The 22,111-nt window shown below is 36.2% G+C and overlaps 1 protein-coding gene across 1 annotated transcript in view; it reads right to left on the bottom strand.

Annotated features, from left to right (window-relative positions):
* GPHN (gephyrin) overlaps positions 1 to 22,111 on the bottom strand; it is a 795,631-nt gene that overhangs the window by 266,340 nt on the left and 507,180 nt on the right. The window contains exon 9 of the mRNA XM_042781141.1: positions 3,201 to 3,335. Within this exon, the coding sequence (XP_042637075.1) occupies positions 3,201 to 3,335 (135 nt within the window). The remainder of the gene's footprint in view (positions 1 to 3,200; positions 3,336 to 22,111) is intronic.

Here is a 22,111-nt window from a genome sequence, read left to right as displayed (position 1 = left end):
GTATCATTATTAAGTAGAGAAGCTAACATTTGAATTAGGTCTTGTATCATTAAGTCCAGTGCTTTTTCTAATGATGATAATTCAAAACTGTACTGTAATACTAATGCAAAGAATATATATTTGTATATATATTTTTGTGTATGTTGAATCCAAAAAAGAGAAAGGGAATTACCATGGGGTTTGCCCCCCACTACTAAGTGCTATATTATAAATATCAATCAAGATGCAATAGCAATGTCAAACTCAACATGTATTTAGAACTGTGTATTGGGTATCACTCCTTGGATGTCTCACACATACCTCAGATTGAGCACATTAGAAACCAAAATGCATTACCTCTCCCTTTTTCACCCTTAGAACTTGCTGCTTCTCTTTTATATCCTTCACATCATATTCTACCTAAGAATTCAAATTAGAAACCTGAGAATCCAGTATCCTCAATTTTTACACTGTAAAAACTAATTAACTTAGAACAGAGCTAAGTGCTAAAATCCATGGCCCTGAAATCTGACTCAGTGGGCAAAGGCAAAACAAACAAACAAAATGAACCAAAAAACAAAACGAAGAAAAACAAATTATCAATAAAACAAAAATAAAAAAGAACTGATGTTTGAAATTGGATTTTTGAAGTCACTGAATGCAGCTATTTATGTACTAGTTAAAAGTTCTAGCCAGAGTATTCTTGACTAGTGACAAGCATATTTAAAATTATTATTATTGCTTAATATAACTCTCAAAACCTCCCCCCAGCCCAAAAGCTCATGTTTGGCTATTTATCCTTCATGTCCTCATTGAAATGTTACTCCTCAAAGAGACCACCTAATCTAAGCTAACTTACATACCAATATCAGATCTATCATTTGATACCAAGAATAGATCTAGCTAATAAACAAAACAAAACAAACAAAGAAACCAAACTCAATGCTGTCAAATCAATCTCGACTCATAGTGACCCCTTCTTGGATTTCCGAGGTGGTATCTCTATAGATGTCGACTGCCTAGTATTCCTTCTGCGGAGTGGCTGGTGGGTTTGAACTGCCAGCCTTCTGGTTAGCAGTCAAATGCCTTAGGCACCATGCCACCAGAGCTCCTGACCTACCACACAGATAACTTGAAAACATAAATGACTAACTTAACCAGGGGAGAAATCTCAAGAGAAAGCAGTTATAGCCATAATTCACTTTTCTAGTCAATTTATCATTGACTAGAAAATTATTCCTATTATTTTTCTATCACCACAATATTTTCATTTCTTCTTAGCATTTGTTAAGATTTATGTAATTATTATTATATCACTATAACATTAGAATTATTAAAATTATTTATGTTTATCTACTTGTTTATTTATAAACTAAACTGTAAACATCATGAAGGCAGACAGTATCTTTGTCACTGATATAAAAGCACTCATATGCTATAAGGGCACTTAATTAAGCAGTTTTATGACTTATAAGAGTTTTTTGATTAGAAAGATGAATGTGACTTTCTTAACCTCTTTCAAAAACAATATGCAAACTAGTTTTGCAATAAGAAAATTGATTTAATAAATATTAACATTTTTATCTTTAGGATTTTACTTTTGTGAATTTGGAAGTATTGATTATTCTTTAAAATTATATTTAATATATCTTTTGTAATTAAAATGTAATTATAAAATATTCAAATGGCTTAAGAACTACTATGTATAACTGAATATAGCCTAAATATTTTCACAATATATTTATATTAACAATATATTACTAAAGAAAATAATACTATGTCTTGAGTAGTTCTGTATTTTCAATATTTAAGTTCTTGGGTTTTACTGAATGACTAAAAGTTTCACAAAGGACCTAAATTTAGTTTTAATTATTTCTCACATTTTTAAAATGAGTCTATCTTGTATAGTTAGAATTTAAAGGAGTCAGACAATAAATTATTTTTTAATTAAAAAATATGGATAAAATTTTTCTAATTCTGATTTTGAGAACTTGTTTGCATTCAACAGAAAATGTAGATGACAAAGACCCAAATTGCATTAATATACATTTTATATTTAGAATGCTCTAATAGATTTTCTTCATTATAGATTCAGGACCTCAATTTTTTAAACTATAAAATTAACATCAGTTATTTACAACACGTCTAAAAACAGGAATATGCAACATTAACGCTCTGAAGACTTTGCTGAGAGGTTGTACTGTGGAATGTAAAAGCTACTGCACTGCCCACATCGAGAGCATTTGAGACTGCTTCTAATCAAACCCAGTTACAACACACATAAAGCTAATAGAAAAGTTAGAATTGGGGAGGACAGCTGTATAGGTTCTTAAATTTGATGACAGAGAAACTAGTCACAAGTTTGAAAATTAGCTGTTAAACTTTTAGAAAAAATTTAGTGCATAAACTGATATTAAACAGCACATCCTATTAAATAAGAAGGAATGTTACTTTTAACCATTTGATAGCAATATTAGGTCTATCACATAGATAATTTGAAAATGTAAATGACTAATTTAACCAGGGAAGAAATCTCAAGAGAAAGCAGTCACAGCCATAATTAAGTTTTCTAGTCAATTTATCACACACAAAGATGTGAAGCAGCTATGTGTCTAATCTTTTCCTCCCCTCATAAATGATTCAATACTTGGGACAGACTGTAAAAACAAATAAAGACTAAGAACCACCTCCTCCCAAAGGTTGGCATTAAAACTTTCTATCAATTTAGAGTTGTTTCCAAATATTAGGCAGCAACATTCCAAGTTGAATATGTTTGAAAAATTTTGGAATGATACTAGAGCAGGGAACTACCCCAGCCTGGACAAGTTAAAAATATCCTTTTGGTGACAATATTTTATTTTGTTAGCCTTCTTCTTTGTTGGCCAGACATACTTCATCCTCTGTATAAACAAAGAACGTCACATCTACACTGATGACTATGCTCAAAAATAAAAAGTCTACAACAAAGAAAAAGGAGCTACAGAAAGTCATATCTTGGCTTTGATACAGGAGTATATATTTTGCATGAAATTTCTATTGTCCTACTGTTGGCCTAACATGACAATCTGTGAAACAATGGATGGTAACTATATTATATTCCATTCATCATTTCTCATATATCTTGCATGCAATCCAGCTTTGATAAATAGGGAGAAAGATTGGTTAGTTTTCCCAAAATTATATAGCAGAGCAGGTGTAAGGTGCCAAGGAACTGTACTTACTTTTGGTGTGGGACAAGAAGCTGTAGAGAGGCGAGATGTAGCCTGAGCACGAGGCGATTCGGAAGGAGTAGTGCTGAGGGAGGCTGTGTCTCGTGGGAGCACCTGAACACCACGAGAAATGATGGAGTCTGGAATCTGAACAAGTACAACAATAATGGTTTAATATTCCAAAGTGTGAAGTCAATAATCACATCTAATTTTTTTTGGCATTCTTTGCTGTTTGAATATTGCATGTTTGGTGTCAATTACCGTTAGGTAGAAATCCAACCATTTGAGAAGGTTATATATCTTTAGATTTAACATACTTTTCATAGCGAAATAGTATTTCACAAAAATATTCTAGATAAGAGTCAGTGCAGTACTATGGTTGAGACTGAAGTGTCTGGCATTTATATACTGGCTGTGCCATTTAATAGTTTGAGATTTTGAGCAAGCTATTTAAGTCTTCAATATTTTCCCCTTCAGGTTCATTCTCCGCCCTTCTTTGCCCTGTCTGCTCTACACTGACTTGTATGGACAACATCAACAAGCTATCTTTGGCTTTCTGGCTTCTAGCTAGGTTCTGTCAACAGAGGCTAATGGCAGGGAACCAGAGATGTCAATTTGTAAATGAGTACAACACAAAGCAAAAAGAGGGAGCTAATTGAGTAGTTACAGAATTTCCAAATAGAGAAGAGGTCCAGACGATACCAAAACAGAACAGACTATTTTCAACTTGGAGGTGAAAATAATAAAATATAGGGCAAACTCAAAGAAAATTAATCCATCTTATCATCAAATTAAAAAGAAAGAAAATCATAAAGATCTAGTAAACACTAAAACAAAAATAACAAAGGAATTATAAGAAAATGTGTAAACAAAATGAACAAGAACAGAAAAAAAAAACAGAAGAAATCATCAACACACACACACACACACACAAAATCAAAACCAAAAACAGCAAAATGACAGCAGTAAATTCATACTTATCAATAATTACACTGAATGTAAACGGATTAAATGTACCAATGAAGAGTCAGAGAGTAGCAGAATGGATAAGAAAACATGATCCATCAATATGCTGTCTACAAGAGACACACCTTATGCACAAACACAAAAATAAGCTAAAAATCAAAGGATGGAAAGACATATATGAAGCAAATGGTAACTAAAAAAGAGTTGTTGTTGTGTTCTTATGTGCCATCAAGTCATCTCTGACTCATAGTGACCTTGTGTACAACAGAACAAAACACTGCCTGCTCTGCCTCACTCTGCCTACTATAACTGAGGCCATCGCTGCAGCCACTGTGTCTATCCATTTCATTGAGGGCCTTCCCCTTGTTTGTTTACTCTCCACTCTACCAAGCATGACATCCTTCTCCAGAGAATGGTCCCTTCTAACAATATAACCAAAGTACATGAGATGAAGTCTGGTCATTCTTGCTTCCAAGGAGCATTCTAGCTGTACTCCTTCCAGGACAGATTTGTTAGTTCTTTCAGCAGTCCATGGTACTTTCAGCATTCTTCACGAACACCACAACTCAAAAGTATCAACTCTTCTTCAATCTTCCTTATTTATTGTCCAGCTCTCACATGCATATGCGGCGATTCAAAATGCCATGGCTTGGGTTACGCACCTCCTAATCTTCAAGGAGATATCTTTGCTCTTCAGCACTTGAAAGAGGTCTTTTGCAGCAGATTTTTCCAATGCAATACGTCTTTTGATGTCTTGACTGCTGCTTCCATTGGCATTGATTGCAGAACCAAGTAATATGAAGTCTTTGACAGCTTCAATCTTTTCTCCATCTATCGTGATGCTGCTTATTGGTCCAGTTATGAGGATTTTTGTTTTCTTTATGGTGCAATGTAATCCATTCTGAAGACTGTAGTCTTTAATTTTCATCAGTAAGTGCTCTAAGTCATCCGTACTGTCAGCAAGCAAAGTTGTGTTGTCTGTGTATTGCAGGTTGTTAATAAGCCTTCCTCCAATCCTGATGCCACATTCTTCATATAGTCTAGCTTCTTGGATTTATTTGCTCAGCATGCAAGTTGAATAAGTATGGTGAAAGGATACAACCCAGACACACTCCCTTCCTGATTTTAAACCATGCAGGATCCCCTTGTTGTGTTTGAACAACAGCCTCCTGGTCTATGTACGGGTTCCTCATGAGTACAATTAAGTGTTCTGGAATTTGTATACTTCTCAAAATTATCCATAATTTGTTATGATCCATACAATCGAATGCCTTTGCATAGTCAATAAAACACAAGTAAACATCTTTCTGGTATTCTCTACTTTGAGCCAAGGTCTATCTGACATCAGCTATGATATCACTCACTCCACGTCCCCTTCTGAATCCAAATTGTATTTCTGGATGTTCTCTGTCAATATACTTCTGCAACCGTTTTTGAATTATCTTCAGTAAGATTTTACTTGTGTGTGATATCAATGATATTGTTTGATAATTTCCATATTCTGTGGGATCACCTTTCTTTGAAATGGGTACAAATATGGATCTCTTCCAGTCAATTGGCCAGACAGCTGTCTTCCAAATCTCTTGGAATAGCCGAGTGAGTGCCTCCAGCGGGGCATCCCTTTGCTGAAATATCTCAATGGGTATTCTGTCAATTCCCAGAGCCTTGTTTTTCACCAATTCCTTCAGTGCAGCTTTGACTTCTTCCTGCAATACCATTGGTTCTTAATTATATGCCATCTCCTGAAGTGGATGATCATCTACCATTTCTTTTTGGTATAGTGACTCTGTGTATTCCATCCATCTTCTGTTGATGTTTCCTGCATCAATCAACATATTGCCCATGGAATCTTTCAATATTGCAATTGGAGGCTTAAATTTTTCCCTCAGTTCTTTGAGCTTGAGAAATGCCAAGCGTGTTCTTCCTTTTGGTTTTCTAACTCTAACTCTTGGCACACTGCATTAAAATAGTTGACTATGTCTTCTCAAGCTGTTCTTTGAAATTTTCTGTTCACCTCTTTTATCTTGTAGATTCTCCCATTTGCTTCAGGTACTCTCCATTCTAAGACAAGTTTCAGAGTCTCCTCTGACATCCACTTTGGTCTTTTCTTCCCTTTCTATCCCTTTTGCTTTCTTCATGGATGATGTTCTTGATGTCATCCCACAATTTTTTTGGTTTTCAGTCACTAGTGTTCAATGCATCAAATCTATTCTTTAGATGGTCTCTAAATTCAGAAGGGATAAAATCAAGGTCATATTTTGGCTCTCATGGAGTTGTTTTAATTGTCTTCACTTTCAACTTGAACTTGCATATGGGCAGTTGATGGTCTATTCCACAATCAGCTCCTGGCCTTGTTTTGGCTGAAGATATTGAGCTTCTCCATTGCCTCTTGCTAAAGATATAGTCAATCTGATTCCTGTATACTCCATCTGGCAAAGTCCACGTGTATAGCCACCATTTGTGTTGTCGACAAAAGGCATTTGAAATGAATGTCGTTGGTTTTGCAAAATTCTATCACGCGATCTCCAGCATCATATCTATCACCAAGACCATATTTTCCAGCTACCGGTGGTTCTTCTTTGTTTCCAACTTTTGCATTCCAATTACTGGTGGTAACTAACATATCTTGATTGCATGTTTGGTCAATTTCAGACTGCAGAAGTTGGTAAAAATCTTCAATTTCCTCATCTTTGGCTTTAGTGGTTGGTGTGTAAAATTGAATAATAGTAGTATTAACTGGTCTTAACTGTAGTCATATGAATATTATCCTGTCACTGACAGCACTGTACTTCAGGATAGATCTTGAGACATTCTTTGTGATGATGAATGCCATGCCATTCCTCTTCATCATTCTTGGCATAGTAGATCATATGGCTGTCTGATGCAAAATGGTCCAAATTGGTCCATTTCAACTCACTAATGACTAAGATATCAATTTTTATGCATTCCATATCACTTTGACAGCTCCCAATTCTCCTATATTTATACTTTGTATATTCCATGTTCCGATTAAAAAAGAGTAGGAGTGGCAATATTAATTTCTGATTATAAAATAGACTTTAAGTTAAAAATGAACATTGGAGATAAGAAAGGCATTATATAATGATGAAAGTATCAATTCAACAAGAGGATATAACCATAATAATTATCTATGCACCCAACAAAAGAGTCCCCAAATACATAAATCAAACTTCAACAAAACTGAAAACAGAAATAGACAGCTCTACAATAATAGTTGCAGACTTTAATATACCAGTCTTGATAAAGGACAGAATAACTGGAAAGAAATTCAACAAAGATACAGAAGTTCTAAAAAACACCATGAACCAAGTTGATCTCATAAGTACATATAGAACACTCTAACCAACAACAACACAACATACATTCTTTTCTAGTACACATGGAACATTCTCCAGAATAGACCATATATCAGGTCTAAAAGTATGCCTCAGTAAATCTGAAAACATCAAAATACTTCAAAGCATCTTGTCAGATCACAATGCTATAAAATTAGAAACCAACAACAGGATGTACAAGGAAAAAAAATCAAATACATGGAAACTGAATAAAACCTGCTTAAAAAATACTGGGTAATAGAAGTAATGAAAAATGAAATGAAAAAATATTCCTTGAATCAAGCAGTAATGAAAACAGAACCTATCAAAATCTTTGAGATGTAGCAAAAGCAGTGCTCAAAGGACAATTTATATCAATAAACATACATATCAAAAAAGAAGAAAGAAGCCAAATTAACTTCTTAACCCAACAATTAGAAAAGGAAGAGTTAAAAGAAAAAAACAAAAAAAGAAAAAGCTTATAGTCACCAGAAGAAAGGAAATAATAAAGATTCAAGCACAAATAAATGAAATAGAAAACAGAAAAACAATAGGAAGAATTAACAAGAGTAATCTTGTTAATTAATTAACAAGAGGTCTTCTGCAGTAGAGTTAATAAAATTAACAAACCTGTGGCAAATTTAACAAAGGAAAAGACATCACAAAGAATACAAATTAGAAATGAGTGCAGTCATAACAGAACCAACTGAAATAAAAAGGATAATAACAGAATATTATGAAGAACTGTAGTCTAACAAATTTGAAAATCTAGAAGAATGGACAAATTCCTAGAAACACACTATCTACCCAAACTAACACAATCAGAGGGAGAGAGTTTGAACAGACACGTAACACAAGAAAAAACTGAACAGGTGTTAAAAAATCTTTCAACAAAAACATGTCCTAGTTCAGACATTTTTCTACCAAACATTCAGAGCAGACCTGACACCAATTTTAGTCAAACTATTTTAGAACAAAGAAAAGGATAAAATACTCCTGAATTCATTCTATGAAGCAAGAATAATCCTGATAACAAAGCCAGGCAAAGACACCACTAAAGAAGAAAATTATAAACCAGTATCCCTCATGAATATAGATATAAAAATTCTCAACAAAATCGTAGCCAACAGAATCCAATACCATATTAAAAAAGTAATACATCATGACCAAGTGAGATTCATACCAAGTATGCAAGTGTGGTATGGTAAATTACCTGGTATGGCTTTTGTAGCCATAAGTCTTTGTAAACTTGGTGGTGGAATTTGCCATGAGCAACTGAGTAGCTCCTGATTGTTAAAGTTATCCACCTGGGGTATTTCTGTTGAGAGTGGCAGGAAGCAATCTTCTGGGAAGTTCTCTTCCTCTCACGTGTATAGAATTCTGATGTTGGGATTGGTTAGTTTGGCCACTCTGCCAGGCTCAAAAGGAACCCTCCTAGAGGCAGGAGTTCCTCTGACTGCTGGCTGAGAAAGACATGCTGCTGAGAGAAACGAGCTCCTGAGAGACATGAGAGACACACACTGCTGTGAGAGAGATGTGCTGATAGATGCGAGAGACACGCACTGCTGAGAGACATGAGAGACATGTGCTGCTGAGAGAGAGATGCAAGAGACATGCACTGCTGATAGAGTGATGTTACTGAGACTGCCAGCTGCTGAGTGAGATGGCCGTCTGCAAGAGACTGAGTGCATTTCTGACCTTGAATTGTAGTCTGATGCTCTCCTAATATATCCCATAATCTGTGAGTTCTGTGTGGCCAGTGCAGCGAATTATCAAATCCAGCAGAGTGGTGGAGGGTACTGCAAGAGGAACGGTTGGTAAAAGGGCTGGAGGGAGGCAGCATGTCTGGCCTCTCAGGGATAGGCCTTGGGCTACTGATGGTGATTCTGTCTTCCCCTTGTGGGGTTAGAAGAGGTCAGAATTCCAGCCTCCCTGCCCTTTTGGCAGCAAGGATGGTTCAATATTAGAAAGTCAATCAACATAATCCACCACATAAATAAAAAAAAGGATAAGAACCACATGAAGAATTGATGAAGTAAGGCATTTGACAAAATCCAACACCCATTCCTGATAAAAATGCTCAGCCAAATGAGAGTAGAAGGGAAATTCTTCAACATATTTAAGAGCATATATTAAAAAAAACCAACACCCAATATTAGTCTCAATGGAGAGAGACTGAAAGCAGTCCCTTTGCAAATGGCAACCAGACAAGGATGCCCCCCTTATCACCAGTCCTATTCAATATTGTACTGGAAGTCCTAGCCATAGCAACAAAGCAAGAAAAGGAAATAAAAGACATCCAAATTGGCAAAGAAGAAGTAAAACTACCTCTATTTGAAGATGATATGATCCTATACACAGAAAATCCTAGAAATTCAATAAGGAAACTACTGGAACTTATGAAATGATTCAGCAGAGTATAAGAGTATATGAAGGGTATAAGATAAACATACAAAAATCAGTCATTCCTTTACACTAACAAAGACAACTATGAAAAAGAAATCAGGAAAAAAAATACCATTTACAACAGTCACTGATAAGATGAAATACTTAGGAATAAACCTAATCAGAGATACAAAAGACATATACAAAGAAAAGTATAAGGCACTACTGCAAGAAACCAAAGGAGACCTACATAATGGAAGAATATGCTATGCTCATGAATAGGAAGACTTAACATTGTGAAAATGTCAATAGTATTCAAAGTGATCTACAGATATAATGCAAAATCCTGATCCAGATGTCATCATCATTCTTCAAAGAGATGGAAAAAACAATTACCAATTTTATATAGAAAGGAAAAAGACCGTGGATAAGCAAAGTACTACTAAAGAAGAAGAACAAAGTAGGAGGCCTTACACTTCCCAATCTCAAAACCTACTATACAGCAATGGTAGTCAAAAGAGCCTGGTACTGGTACAATGACAGACACATAGACCAATGGAATAGAATTAAGAACTCATAAATAAATCCATCAACCTATAGACAGCTGATATTTGACAAAGGGCTGAAACCCATTAAATGGGGGAAGAGACAATCTCTTTAGCAAATAGTGTTGGCGAAGTGGACATCTATTTGCAGAAAAAGAAAACAAGATCCATGTATCACACCATATAAAAAAAGTAACTCAAGATGGATCAAAGACTTAATTGTAAAACCTAAAACTATAAAGATCATTTAAAAAAAATATGGGCAAACCTAGGGGCTTGAATATGTAGCTTAAAGACAGTATCAAATATAACTAAAAATGCACAAACAGAAGATGACAAACTAGATGATTAAAATCTAAAAAATTAAACACTTATGTACATCAAAAGACTTCACCAAAAGAGTAAAGAGAAAACCTACAGACTGTGAAAAACAGTTTGGCAACAATATACTGGACAAGGGAATAATCTCTAAAATTTATATAAAACTTCAACACCAAAAAGGCAAATAATCCAATTAAAAAATGGGCAGAGAACATGAGCAGACACTTCTCCAAAGAAGACATCCAGGAGGCCAACAAATACATGAAGAAATGCTTGCAATCATTAGTCATTAAAGAGGTGCAAATCAAAACAACAATAAGATATCATCTGGACTCAGCTCTAAAGCAAAGTTTTTTTTAAAAAAAGAGAAAAGAAAACATCAAATGTTTGGGAAGTGGTAGAGACTGGAACCCTCATACACAGCTGATGGGACTGTAAAATAGTACAACCACTGTGGAAAACGGTAATATTGCTTCCTTAAAAAGTTGGAAATAGAAAATACCATATAATCCAGTAATATCAATACTAAGTATATATCTTACAGAGATAGGAACTGTGACACACTGTGAACACTCATGTTCACTGCAGCATTATTCACAATAGTAGAAAGATGGAAACAACCTAAGTGCCCATCAGTAGATGAATGGTTAAACAAATCATGGTACATACACACAATGCAATACTATGCAACATTAAAGACTAATGAATCTGTGAAACACCTCATAACATGGATGAACTTGGAGGACATCATGCTGAGTGAAATAAGCCTATCACAAAAGGACAAATATTGTATGAGATTACTACTGAAGAAAGTCAACAGAAGGTGCAAAACAGAAAGAACCACTCTTTGAAGGTTATCACAGGTGGGATGATAATGGAGGTTAAATTGCAAACTAGAGGGTAGACTTTATTAATTTGAGTGAAAGGAAAGGCAACATACTATAAGGCAGAAGTCAGCACAAACTGCTTATGGCCAAGGAAGACACTGGGAAGAGCAAAAGAGTTAAAGGCAACAGAGGTGAAAACTATTACTTACATACACAATCCTGCAGTAACAGTAATAACAATCAATGAGTGGATATATAGATAGACACACAAACCGAACAGGTAGAGAAGAATGGGACTACTCTCATGAATATACACAGGTTTGACAGAAGGTATTTCTCCATATGTATTTATATGTGCTACAAATATATCCATGAATATAGTACAACAGACTTGGGGCAAAGTTGAGAAAACTCAGCATAACTAAACACCCTGAGGGAATAGTTGCTGGACCTAAAGGCTCAGGATCACACTCTTAGGGGATATCAAGGTCAACTGGCACAACATAGTCCACAAAGAAAATGTTACATGTCATACTTTGGTGAGTAGAGATGGAGGTATTAAAAGCTTGAGAGCAGCCAGCCCTCAAAAATGCAACTATTGGTTTCTCTCCATTCAGAGCAAAGAAGAATGAAGAAAATCAAAGACACACAGAAACAATTAGTCTAAAGGACTAATGGACACTGCAGACTTCAGCCTCCATGACTCTCAGTTCAGAACAACTAGATGGTGCCTGACTAGACTGCTGACTGCTATGAAAAAGATCATAATAGAAGCTCTTGGATACAGTGGGAGAAAAATGTAGAACAAAACTTAAAATCATAAAAAAGAGGAGGCTTACTGGTCTGATAGAGACTGGTGGAACCCCTGAAACTATGGTCTGCCCTTAGTCTCTCCTCAAGCCTGGAACTGAACTGACTCCCATGGCTCAACTGTCAGTTAAAGTATTTGTTGTCAGCTGCTGTTGCATTGACTCTGACTCATAGCGACCTTAAGTACAACAGAACACAGCATTGCCTGATCTGGCACCAGTCTCACTGTCCTTGCTATACTTGAACCCACTGTTACAGCCACTCAATCCATCTCGTTGAAGCCCTTCCCTTTTTTGTTGGCCCTCCACTTTACCAAGCATGATATCCTTCTCCAGGGAATGGTCCCTTCTGACAACATAAGCAAAGTAGGCGAGACAAAGGATGGCCATTTTTGCTTGCAAGGAGCATTCTGGCTACACTTCTTCCAGGACAGATTGTTGGTTCTTCTGGCAGTCCCTGGTGCTTTCAGTACACTTCGCCAACACCACAACTCAAAAGCATTAACTCTTCTTCAGTATTCCTTATTCATTGTCCAGCTCTCACATGCATATGAGGCAACTGAAAACACCACGGCTTGGGTTAGGTGCACCATAGTCTTCAAAGAGACATCTTTGCTCTTCAGCAAAGACTTTAAAGAGGTCTTCTGCAGCAAATTTGCCCAGTGCAATATGTCGTCTAATTTCTTGACTGCTGCTACCACTGGTGTTGATTGTGAAACCAAGTGATATGAAATTGTTGCCAACTTCAATCTTTCCTCCATGTATAGTGATGTTGCTTATTAGTCCAGTTGTGAGGATTTTCGTTTTGTATATGTGAAGGTGTAATCCGTGCTGCAGACTGTAGTCTTTGATTTTTATCAGTAAGTGCTTCAAGTCATTTTCACTTTCAGCAAGTAAGGTTGTGTCCTCTGCACATCATAGCTCGTTAATAAGTATTCCCCCAATCCTGATGCCACATTCCTCTTTATATAGTCCAGTTTCTCAGATTACTTGCTCAGCATACAGACTGAATAAGTATGGTGAAAGGATACAACCCTGATGCACACTCTGCATGATTTTAAACTATGCAGTATCCTCTGGTTCTGTCTGAGTGACAGCCTCCTGGTCTATGTACGGGTTTCTTGTAAGAACAATTAAATGTTCTGTCCCATTCTTTTCAATGTTATCCATAATTTGTTAAGATCCACACAATCAAATGCTTTTGCATAGTCAATAAAACACAAGTAAATATCTTTCTGGTATTCTTTGCTTTGAGCCAAGATCCATCTGACATCAGCAATGATATCCCTCATTCCATGTCCTTTTCTGAATCCAGCTTGCATTTCTGAATGTTCCAGTCAATATACTGCTGCAACCATTTTTTGAATTAATTTTACTTGCATATGATATTAATGATTTTGATAATTTCCACATCCTGTGGGATCACCTTTTTTTTTTTTTTTTGAATGGGTACAAGTAGGGTTCTCTTCCAGTCAGCTGGTCAAGTAGCTGTCTTCCAAATTTCTTGGCATAGACGAGTAAGTGCCTCCAGTGCAGCTTCCATTTGTTGAAACATCTCAATAGGTATTCTGTCAATTCCTGGAGGCTTGGTTTCACCAATTCCTTGGTGCAGCTTCAACTTCTTCCTTCAATACCATGGATTCTTCATCATATGCCACCTCCTGAAATGGATGAACATCAACCAGTTCTTTTTGGTATGTGACTCTGTGTATTCCCTCCATCTTCTTTTGATGCTTCCTGCATCATTCAATATTTTGCCCATAGAATCTTTCAATACTGCAATGCAAGGCTTAAATTTTTTCTTCAGTTCTTTCAGCTTGAAAAATGCCAAGCATGTTCTTCCCTTTTGGTTTTCCAATTCCAGATCTTTGCACATGTCATTATAATAATAGACTGTGTCTTCTTGAGCTGCTCTGTGAAACTTCTGTTCAGCTCTTTTATCTTGTCATTTCTTCCATTTGCTTTAGCCACTTTCTGTCTCTCACAGTGTGTCAAACTGTGGTGGCTTGTGTGTTGCTGTGAGAATGGAGCCTATGCCACTGATATTTCAAATACCAGCAGGGTCACCCATGGTGGACAGATTTCAGTGAAACTTCCAGATTAAGACAGACAGAAGGGGCCATTCACTTTTCAAAGAATTGGCCAGTGAAAACCTTATGAATAGCAAGCAGTGAAACACTCTGATATATTACCAGAAAACACTGTCCAATATAATGCCAGAAGATAAGCCTGTCAGGTCAGAAGGCACAAAAATATGACTGAGGAAGAGCTGCCTCCTTAGAGTAGAGCCAACCTTAATGATGTGGATGGAGGAAAGCTTTTGGGACCTCTAGTTGCTGACGAGGCATGATTCAAAATGAGAAGAAACAGCTGCAAACATCCATTAATAATTGGAACATGGAATGTACAAAGTATGAATCTAGGAAAATTGGAAGTTGTCAGAAATGAAGTAGAATGCATAAAGATCAATATTCTAGGCATGAATGAGCTGAAATGGACTGCTTTTGGCCATTCTGAATCAGATAACCAAATGATCTACTATGCTGGGAATGGCAAATTGACAAGGAATGGTGTGGCATTCATTGTCACAAAGAATGTTTCAATATCTATCCTGAAGTAACATGCTGCCAGTGATAGGATAATATCCATATGCCTACACGGAAGACCAGTCAATACTACCATTATTCAAATTCACATACCAGCCCAAAGTCAAAGACGAGGAAACTGAAGATTTTTTACCAACTTCTGCAGTGTGAAATTGACAAAACATGCATTAAAGATGAGTTGACTATTACTGGTGATTGGAATGTAAAAGATGGAAACAAAGAAGAATCACCAATAGTTAGAAAATATGGCCTTGGTGATAGAAATGACGCCAGAGATCATATGATAGAATTTTGGAAGACCAACAACTTATTCTTTGCAAATACCTTTTTTCAACAACATAAATGGCAGCTATCCATGTAGACCTCACCAGATGGGATTCACAGGAACCAGACTGACCACATCTGTGGAAAGAGGCAATGGAGAAGCTCAAAATCTAAACCCAAAACAAGGCCAGGAACTGACTGTGGAACAGATCATCAGCTGCTCATATGAAACTTCAGGCTGAAGCTGAAGACAATTAAAACAAGTCTATGAGAGCCAAAAAGCAACCTTGATTATATCCTACCTGAATTTAGAGACCATCTAAAGAACAGATTTGAGGCACTGAACACCAATGACCAAAAACCAGACAAATTGTGGGATGACATCAAGAACATCATCCATGAAGAAAGCAAAAGGTCATTAAAAAGACAGGAAAGGAAGACCAAAATGGATGTCAGAAGAGACTCTGAAACTTGCTCTTGAACGGACAGTTAAAGTATAGATTCTAGTCCCAGAAGATGAACAATAATTAACAACAGGAGATCAAAAGGGCAGCATTTTCCCAGAGGAAAAGTTCAGAAAGCAGGAAGGGATAGTAAAGAAGGATGAATGGGAACAGAAAACAAAGGAAGGAAGCAGGAAGAGTGTTGTTAAATTGTAGTTATTGCAATTAATGTCATGAAACAAAATGTGTAAGAACAGTTGAATGGGAAACTAATTTGCTCTGTAAACTTTCATCCAAATTATAATGAAAAGTTAAAAACAAAAACAGTGGCTATCTGCAGTAGACAGAGGATGGGAAGAGAGTGAGGTGTAGTATTTATGTCTCTGGCTCCCTCCCTACCAGGTTCCATAGGTTGGCTGTCTTGCAACTCAAGATCACAGCTCCTGTCAGGTCTGCCTTGATTACAGCTCTTTCTCTAGGTTCCAACAACAGCTCCTTCTCCTTGCCTCATTAGATACAGAGGCATTACTATATTGTAACCAATTGTTAGAAATCTCAGGCCACTTTGTGATCTCTTGGTGCCTTCCCGAAATTCTGCCCAAACCTTTGTAAATACTATGCCCAGTGCCACTGAGTCCACTCCTACTCATAGCAACCTCCATCGGATTTCCAAGGCTGTAAATCTTCATGGAAGTAGATTGCCTCATCTTCTTCTCAGGGAGCAGCTGGTGGGCCTGAACCGTTAACCTTCCAGTTAGCAACCAAATGATTTACTCTTAATTATCTGATTGAAGTGTGTTATCTGATTTCTACTGGGATACTGACTGACACATCTTTTGAATCTTCATTTCATTTGCCTGAAAAATGAGGATAATGATGGCATCCACTGCACTGGATTACTAAGAGGTTTAGTTATATGAGAATGTATGTAGAGTATGTAGACTCTCTCAGTAGTAAATTCTTAATAAATGCTAGCTACTGCTGTTGTTGCTATTATTATACATAGCAACATGGTAAAGGCTGATGTACTGAGTAGAAGTATTCCAAAAATAGAGAAACATAAAGAGAAATAATATTGTGGGTTATTAAATATTTACATATTTTTATAAAATTTAATTATTTTGGGGTATATATAATTCATTTAATGTTCTGGGCTAACACCAATAGTTCTAGGTCTTCTAATCTCAGAATGAGTATTTGACCACTTTTATGTTTTTCTTAAGTTTTATGTACAAGAGTTGAAATACCCATGATAAAAGAACAAGCAATTAACATTCAGTCAACAAATACTACTTACAGTGTGAAAAGGAAGAAGTAACATGATCCTGTAACTAGAAAAGTACTCTTGACCTTATGTGTCATTTCTTTCTCATAAGACATAATATTATGTCCACAGAAGCTCTTTTATTTAGTTTACATGCCAATATTCTTGACACCTATGGCATTCCCACCATCTCAAAGCTTGACAATTTATGTGGTTTATGAACAGTATCATCATAACTAGGATAAAAAGCAATGAGAATTCTGAGAAGGAAAATGTCTCCATCTGCTAGTTCACTTAGTACTGAACTGTGATAAATATTTTAAAGAAATGAAGAAAGATAATCTAATTTAGAAGACCTATTTGCTGCCACATGTCTAACAAAATGCCCGTGGATGCAGCAGTCAAGAAATCAATAAATGTGTCACACTAGGCAAATTTGCTGTAATAGACCTGTTTAAAGACTAAGGTGCGCCTGACCGAAGCCCTGGTATTTTCAATAGCCTCATACATGTGTGACAGCTGGAGAAAGAATGAGGAAGACTGCAGAAGAACTGATGCATTTGAACTGTGGTGTTCATGAAGAATACCGAATATACCATGGAATGCCAAAAGAACAAACAAATATGTCTTGGAGGAAGTACAGCCAGAATGCTCCTTAGAAGTGAAGATGGCCAGACTGTCTGTCATGCTATTCTCATGTTATAAGGCAGGACCAGTCTCTGGACAGAGATCACGCTTGGTAAAGTGAAGGGTCACAGAAAAAGGGAAGACCTTCAACAAGATGGGATTAACACAGTGGCTGCCATGATGGGCTCAAGTTGAGCAAAATTGTGAGTATGGTGCAGAACTGGGCAGTAGTGTCATACATAGGGTTGCTGTGAGTTGGAAACGATTTGATGGCATATAACAACAACAACTCTGTAGCATATCTTTACACTTACTTTATCATGTCCTTTGATAAAAAGAAGCTTTTAATTTTGACGTAGTTTAATCTATCAATATTCTCCTTTATTTTAAAAAGAATCTTTCTTGATCCTATTTAGCAGAGTAGGGAACTGTAAAAGTCTCTCTCTCTACTAAACAAAATGAGAAAAAAGCTGTCGTAATCAACTTTATTACAATTCTGGAAACTAATAAGAAGGTTATAGTAATTAGGTGAATCCATAATCAAGAAAAAAATAGCTGAAGCTTAGTAAAAGAGTTCTGTGACATTTAAAGTTACTCTGGTCCCATCCACTGCTACCTACGTGGGCAGTATGCCTGAAGACAATAGCTCACATTCCTGATATGGGACTCTATTGCTGGAGGGAGTAGAATGAACTTTACTCTCAAATAACTGTGGTTGTGTGTTTTGATGTGGTTGGTGGCTCCCTAAAGAAAGGAAACTACACTCAAAGGACTTGCCTTTATTTCATGCAACTCAGAATTCTCCCAGCGTAGAAAAGCCTAACTAGAGGGTGTTAGTGGAAACACTTAAAGACAAATATGTTAGTTGATGCTGCCTGAGGCAAGGGTAACAGACGGGCAAATAAGACAAACTGAAAGTTCTGGGAGAAGAGGTTGTGATATATGATGCTTTGGGAAATAAGGGTTTGAAAAGCCCCTCCATATGCCTGGGAATCTACAAAAACATATATATGCCAGGGCTGGACACATACTCAGAGAAAAGACTTGAGAAAGCCCTAATCTCTCACATCTGGCTGACCTTCAGGCTCTGTATGAGCAGGAATTAATGGCTAAGGGCAGAACTATAAACTACCTGGCTGAGAGATGAAGACGTGCCCCAAGAGACACATAGAACACATCTGCAAAAATAAGGAGATTTTAATTTTCCTTTTTATTACAAAAATTTAAGTAAATCTTGATTAAATCACTAGCTTGCCACTAAGCTAACAGAACAGAGATTTTAGAGGCCACAAGCAACAAGGAACCCAGATTTAACAAAATTTGTGGAAAAATGTCACTAAACAAACAAGGAGAGAAACAGCAACAACAAATCCTGAAAGTGAGGCGGGATCTCATTTTCAGAGTTTCCACATTATAATATTCAAAATGTCAACTTTCAACAAAAAATTTGAGAGTCATGCAAACAAATAAGACAGATTGGTCATAAACAAGGTTAAAAAAGAAAGAAAGAAAGAAAAAAGAAATTCATACTGACTGTTTCTGAGGAAGCCTAGACATTGGACTTAATAAACAAAGACAACAGAATCAACTATTTTATATATGCTCAAAATGCTAATAAAAACCAGTGACAAAGAAGTAAAGGAAAGCATGAAAATGAAGTCTCCCCAAGCAGAGAATATCAGTAAGGGACAGAAATTATGTAAAAGGAACCAGATAGAAATCCTGGAGTTAAAAGATATAATAACTAAAATTAAAAAAAAATATATATATATATATATATCAAGGGATTCAGTAGCAGATTTGTGCAGAGAGAAGAAAGAATCAGTAAATTAGAAAATAGGTCAATTTAGATTACCCAGAGGTACAGAAAAGAAAAAAGAATGAAGAGAAATGAACAGGGCTTCAGAAATCTATGGGACATCATTAAATATAGCAACATAGCCACATAAGAATTCCAGAAGAGGGGAAAGAAAAAGGTGCAGACAGAACATGAAGAAGCAATAGGTGAAGATGTCCAAATCTACACATTCAACAAATGAAGCAATTTCCAAGTAGGATAAACTCAAAGAAACCCACACTTAAACACTAGGTAATCAAACCAATGAAGACAAAGACAAAGAAAGAATATTCTTGACAAGATTAATATCTGAAATCTTATCAGAAACCATGGAGGCTGGAGACAGTGTGATGACATATTCAAAGTGCTGAAAGAAAAAAGCTGTCAATCAAGAATTCTAAATCCTGCAAAACTATCTTTCAGTAATGACAGTGAAATTTAGATACTCTGAGGTAAACAAAAGCTGAGAGTCTGTGGCCAGCATGTCTGCCTTACCAGAAATGCTAAATGGAGTCTTTCAGGCTGAAATAAAAGGAAAGTAGAGAGTAAATAAAACTCACATGAAGAAATAAGGAATACTGGTATTCTACATAGATAAACAGAAAAGTCAGTACTAATGTATTTCTTGGTTTTTAATTCCTTTTTTGCTGTATTTTTTAAAATAAAACTTTATTAAACAATAACTATAAATCCATGTTGATGGGCACACAGTGTATAAAGATAAAATTTGTGACACTAACAAAATAAGCTGGGGAGACGAAGCAACGTTTTAGCATACTATTGAAGCTAACTTGGTATTAATTTGAATTAGACTGTTATCTATTAAGATGTTAATTGTAATCCTTAGGGCAGCAACTAAGAAAAAAAATTTAAAAATATATAGTAAAGAAATAGAGGGGAATTAAATGGTACACTAGAAAATATCTGACAAAATAGAAGGTAGCCATGTACCTATTGATGAGCAAAAGAGGTATAAGATATACATAAAACAAAAATCAAATAGAAAGCAGTCCTTTGTTCTCAGTAACTGCATTTAAGGTAAATGGATTAAATGCTCTAACGAAAAGGAAGTGACTAGCAGCATGGATAAAAAACAAAACAAAACAGGATCCAACTATCTGCTACATATAGAAGACTCACTTCATTGTTGTTGCTGTTGTTAAGTGCCATCAGGTCAACAACTCACAGCAACCCTATGTACCACAGAATGCAACACTGCTGGGTTATGCGCCATCCTCACAATCCTTGCTATACTCGAGCCCATCATTGCAGCCACTATGTCAATCTATCTTGTTGAGAGTATTCCTCTTTTTTGCTGACCTTCTACTTCACAAAGCATGGTATCCTTTGTGATTGAAGTTGTCAAGGACTTCTTATTACTTGGTTCTACAATCAACATCAATAGAGGCAGCAGTCAAGACATCAGATAACGTATTACATTGGGCAAATCTGCTGCAAAAGATCTCTTTCAAGTGATGAAGAGCAAAGATATCTCCTTGAAGATTAAAGTGCACCTAACCCAAGCCATAGTATTTTCAATCGCCTCATATGCATGTGAGAGCTGGACAATGAATAAGGAACACCGAAGAAGAGTTTATGCTTTTGAGTTGTGGTGTTGGAGAGGAATGCTAAGAGTACCATGGACTGCCCAAAGGACTAACAAATCTGTCCTGGAAGAAGTGGAGCCAGAATGCTCCTCGGAAGCGAGAATGGCCAGATTTCGTCTCACCTACTTTGGTCATGTTGTCAGAAGGAACTACTCTCTGGATAAGGATATCATGCTTGGTAAAGTGGAGGAGCAATGAAAAAGGGGAAGGCCCTCAACAAGATGGACAGACACGGTGGCTGCAATGATGGGCTCAGGTATAGCGAGGATCATGATGCTGGCACAGGACCAGGCAGTGTTTTGTCCTGTTGCACATAGGGTCCCTATGACGGACCTAACAATGACAACAACAACAACAAAACATTATACTTAATAAAAGACTTTAAGCTTTCCCTCTGAGATCACAATCGAGACAAAAATGTCTGCTTTCTCTATTTTGATCAACTGTAAAAGTTCTAGCCAGGGCAATTAGGCAAGAAATAGAAATAAAAGATCGAAATTAGAAAAGAGAAATGCTGTGGTTGGTAAGTGCCGTCGAGTCATCTCCAACTCACAGACACCCTATTTTCCCAATGGGAAAAGAGAAATTATCTCTATTTAAAGATGATATAATTTTATGCATATAACATTTAAAGAAAACTATTATAGCTAACATATTCAGTGAAGTTCCAAGATAAAATGGGCAGAAGAAAAATTAATTGTAATTTTTTTTTACCCTAGCAATGAAAAATCTTAAAAGCAAAATGAAAGAAACAATTACATTTACATAGGCATAAAAGAGAAAAAAAATACTTAGGAATAAATTTAACAAAAGAGGTGTAACACTTATATGCTGAAAACTACAAAGCATTGCTGAAAGAAATTAAAGACGACCTAAATGAACAGAAAGACGTTCTATGTTCTGGATAGGAAGACTTAATATTGGTAAGATGGTAATATTACCCAAAGCGATCTACAGATCCAATGTAACCCCTTTCAAAATTCCAAGGGCCTTTTTTTCTATTATTCTAGAAATGAAAAAAATGATGCTTAAATTCATATGGAAATTTAAGGGAACCAAGTAGGTAAAACAGTCTTGGAAAAGAAAC

The sequence above is a fragment of the Orycteropus afer genome, unplaced genomic scaffold (genome assembly GCF_000298275.1).
Source record: "Orycteropus afer afer isolate SDZICR_OR568_19922 unplaced genomic scaffold, OryAfe1.0 scaffold00088, whole genome shotgun sequence".
NCBI lineage: Eukaryota > Metazoa > Chordata > Mammalia > Tubulidentata > Orycteropodidae > Orycteropus > Orycteropus afer.
The sequence above is the reverse complement of the archived record's forward strand: the minus strand, read 5'-3'. Positions and strand labels throughout refer to the sequence as shown.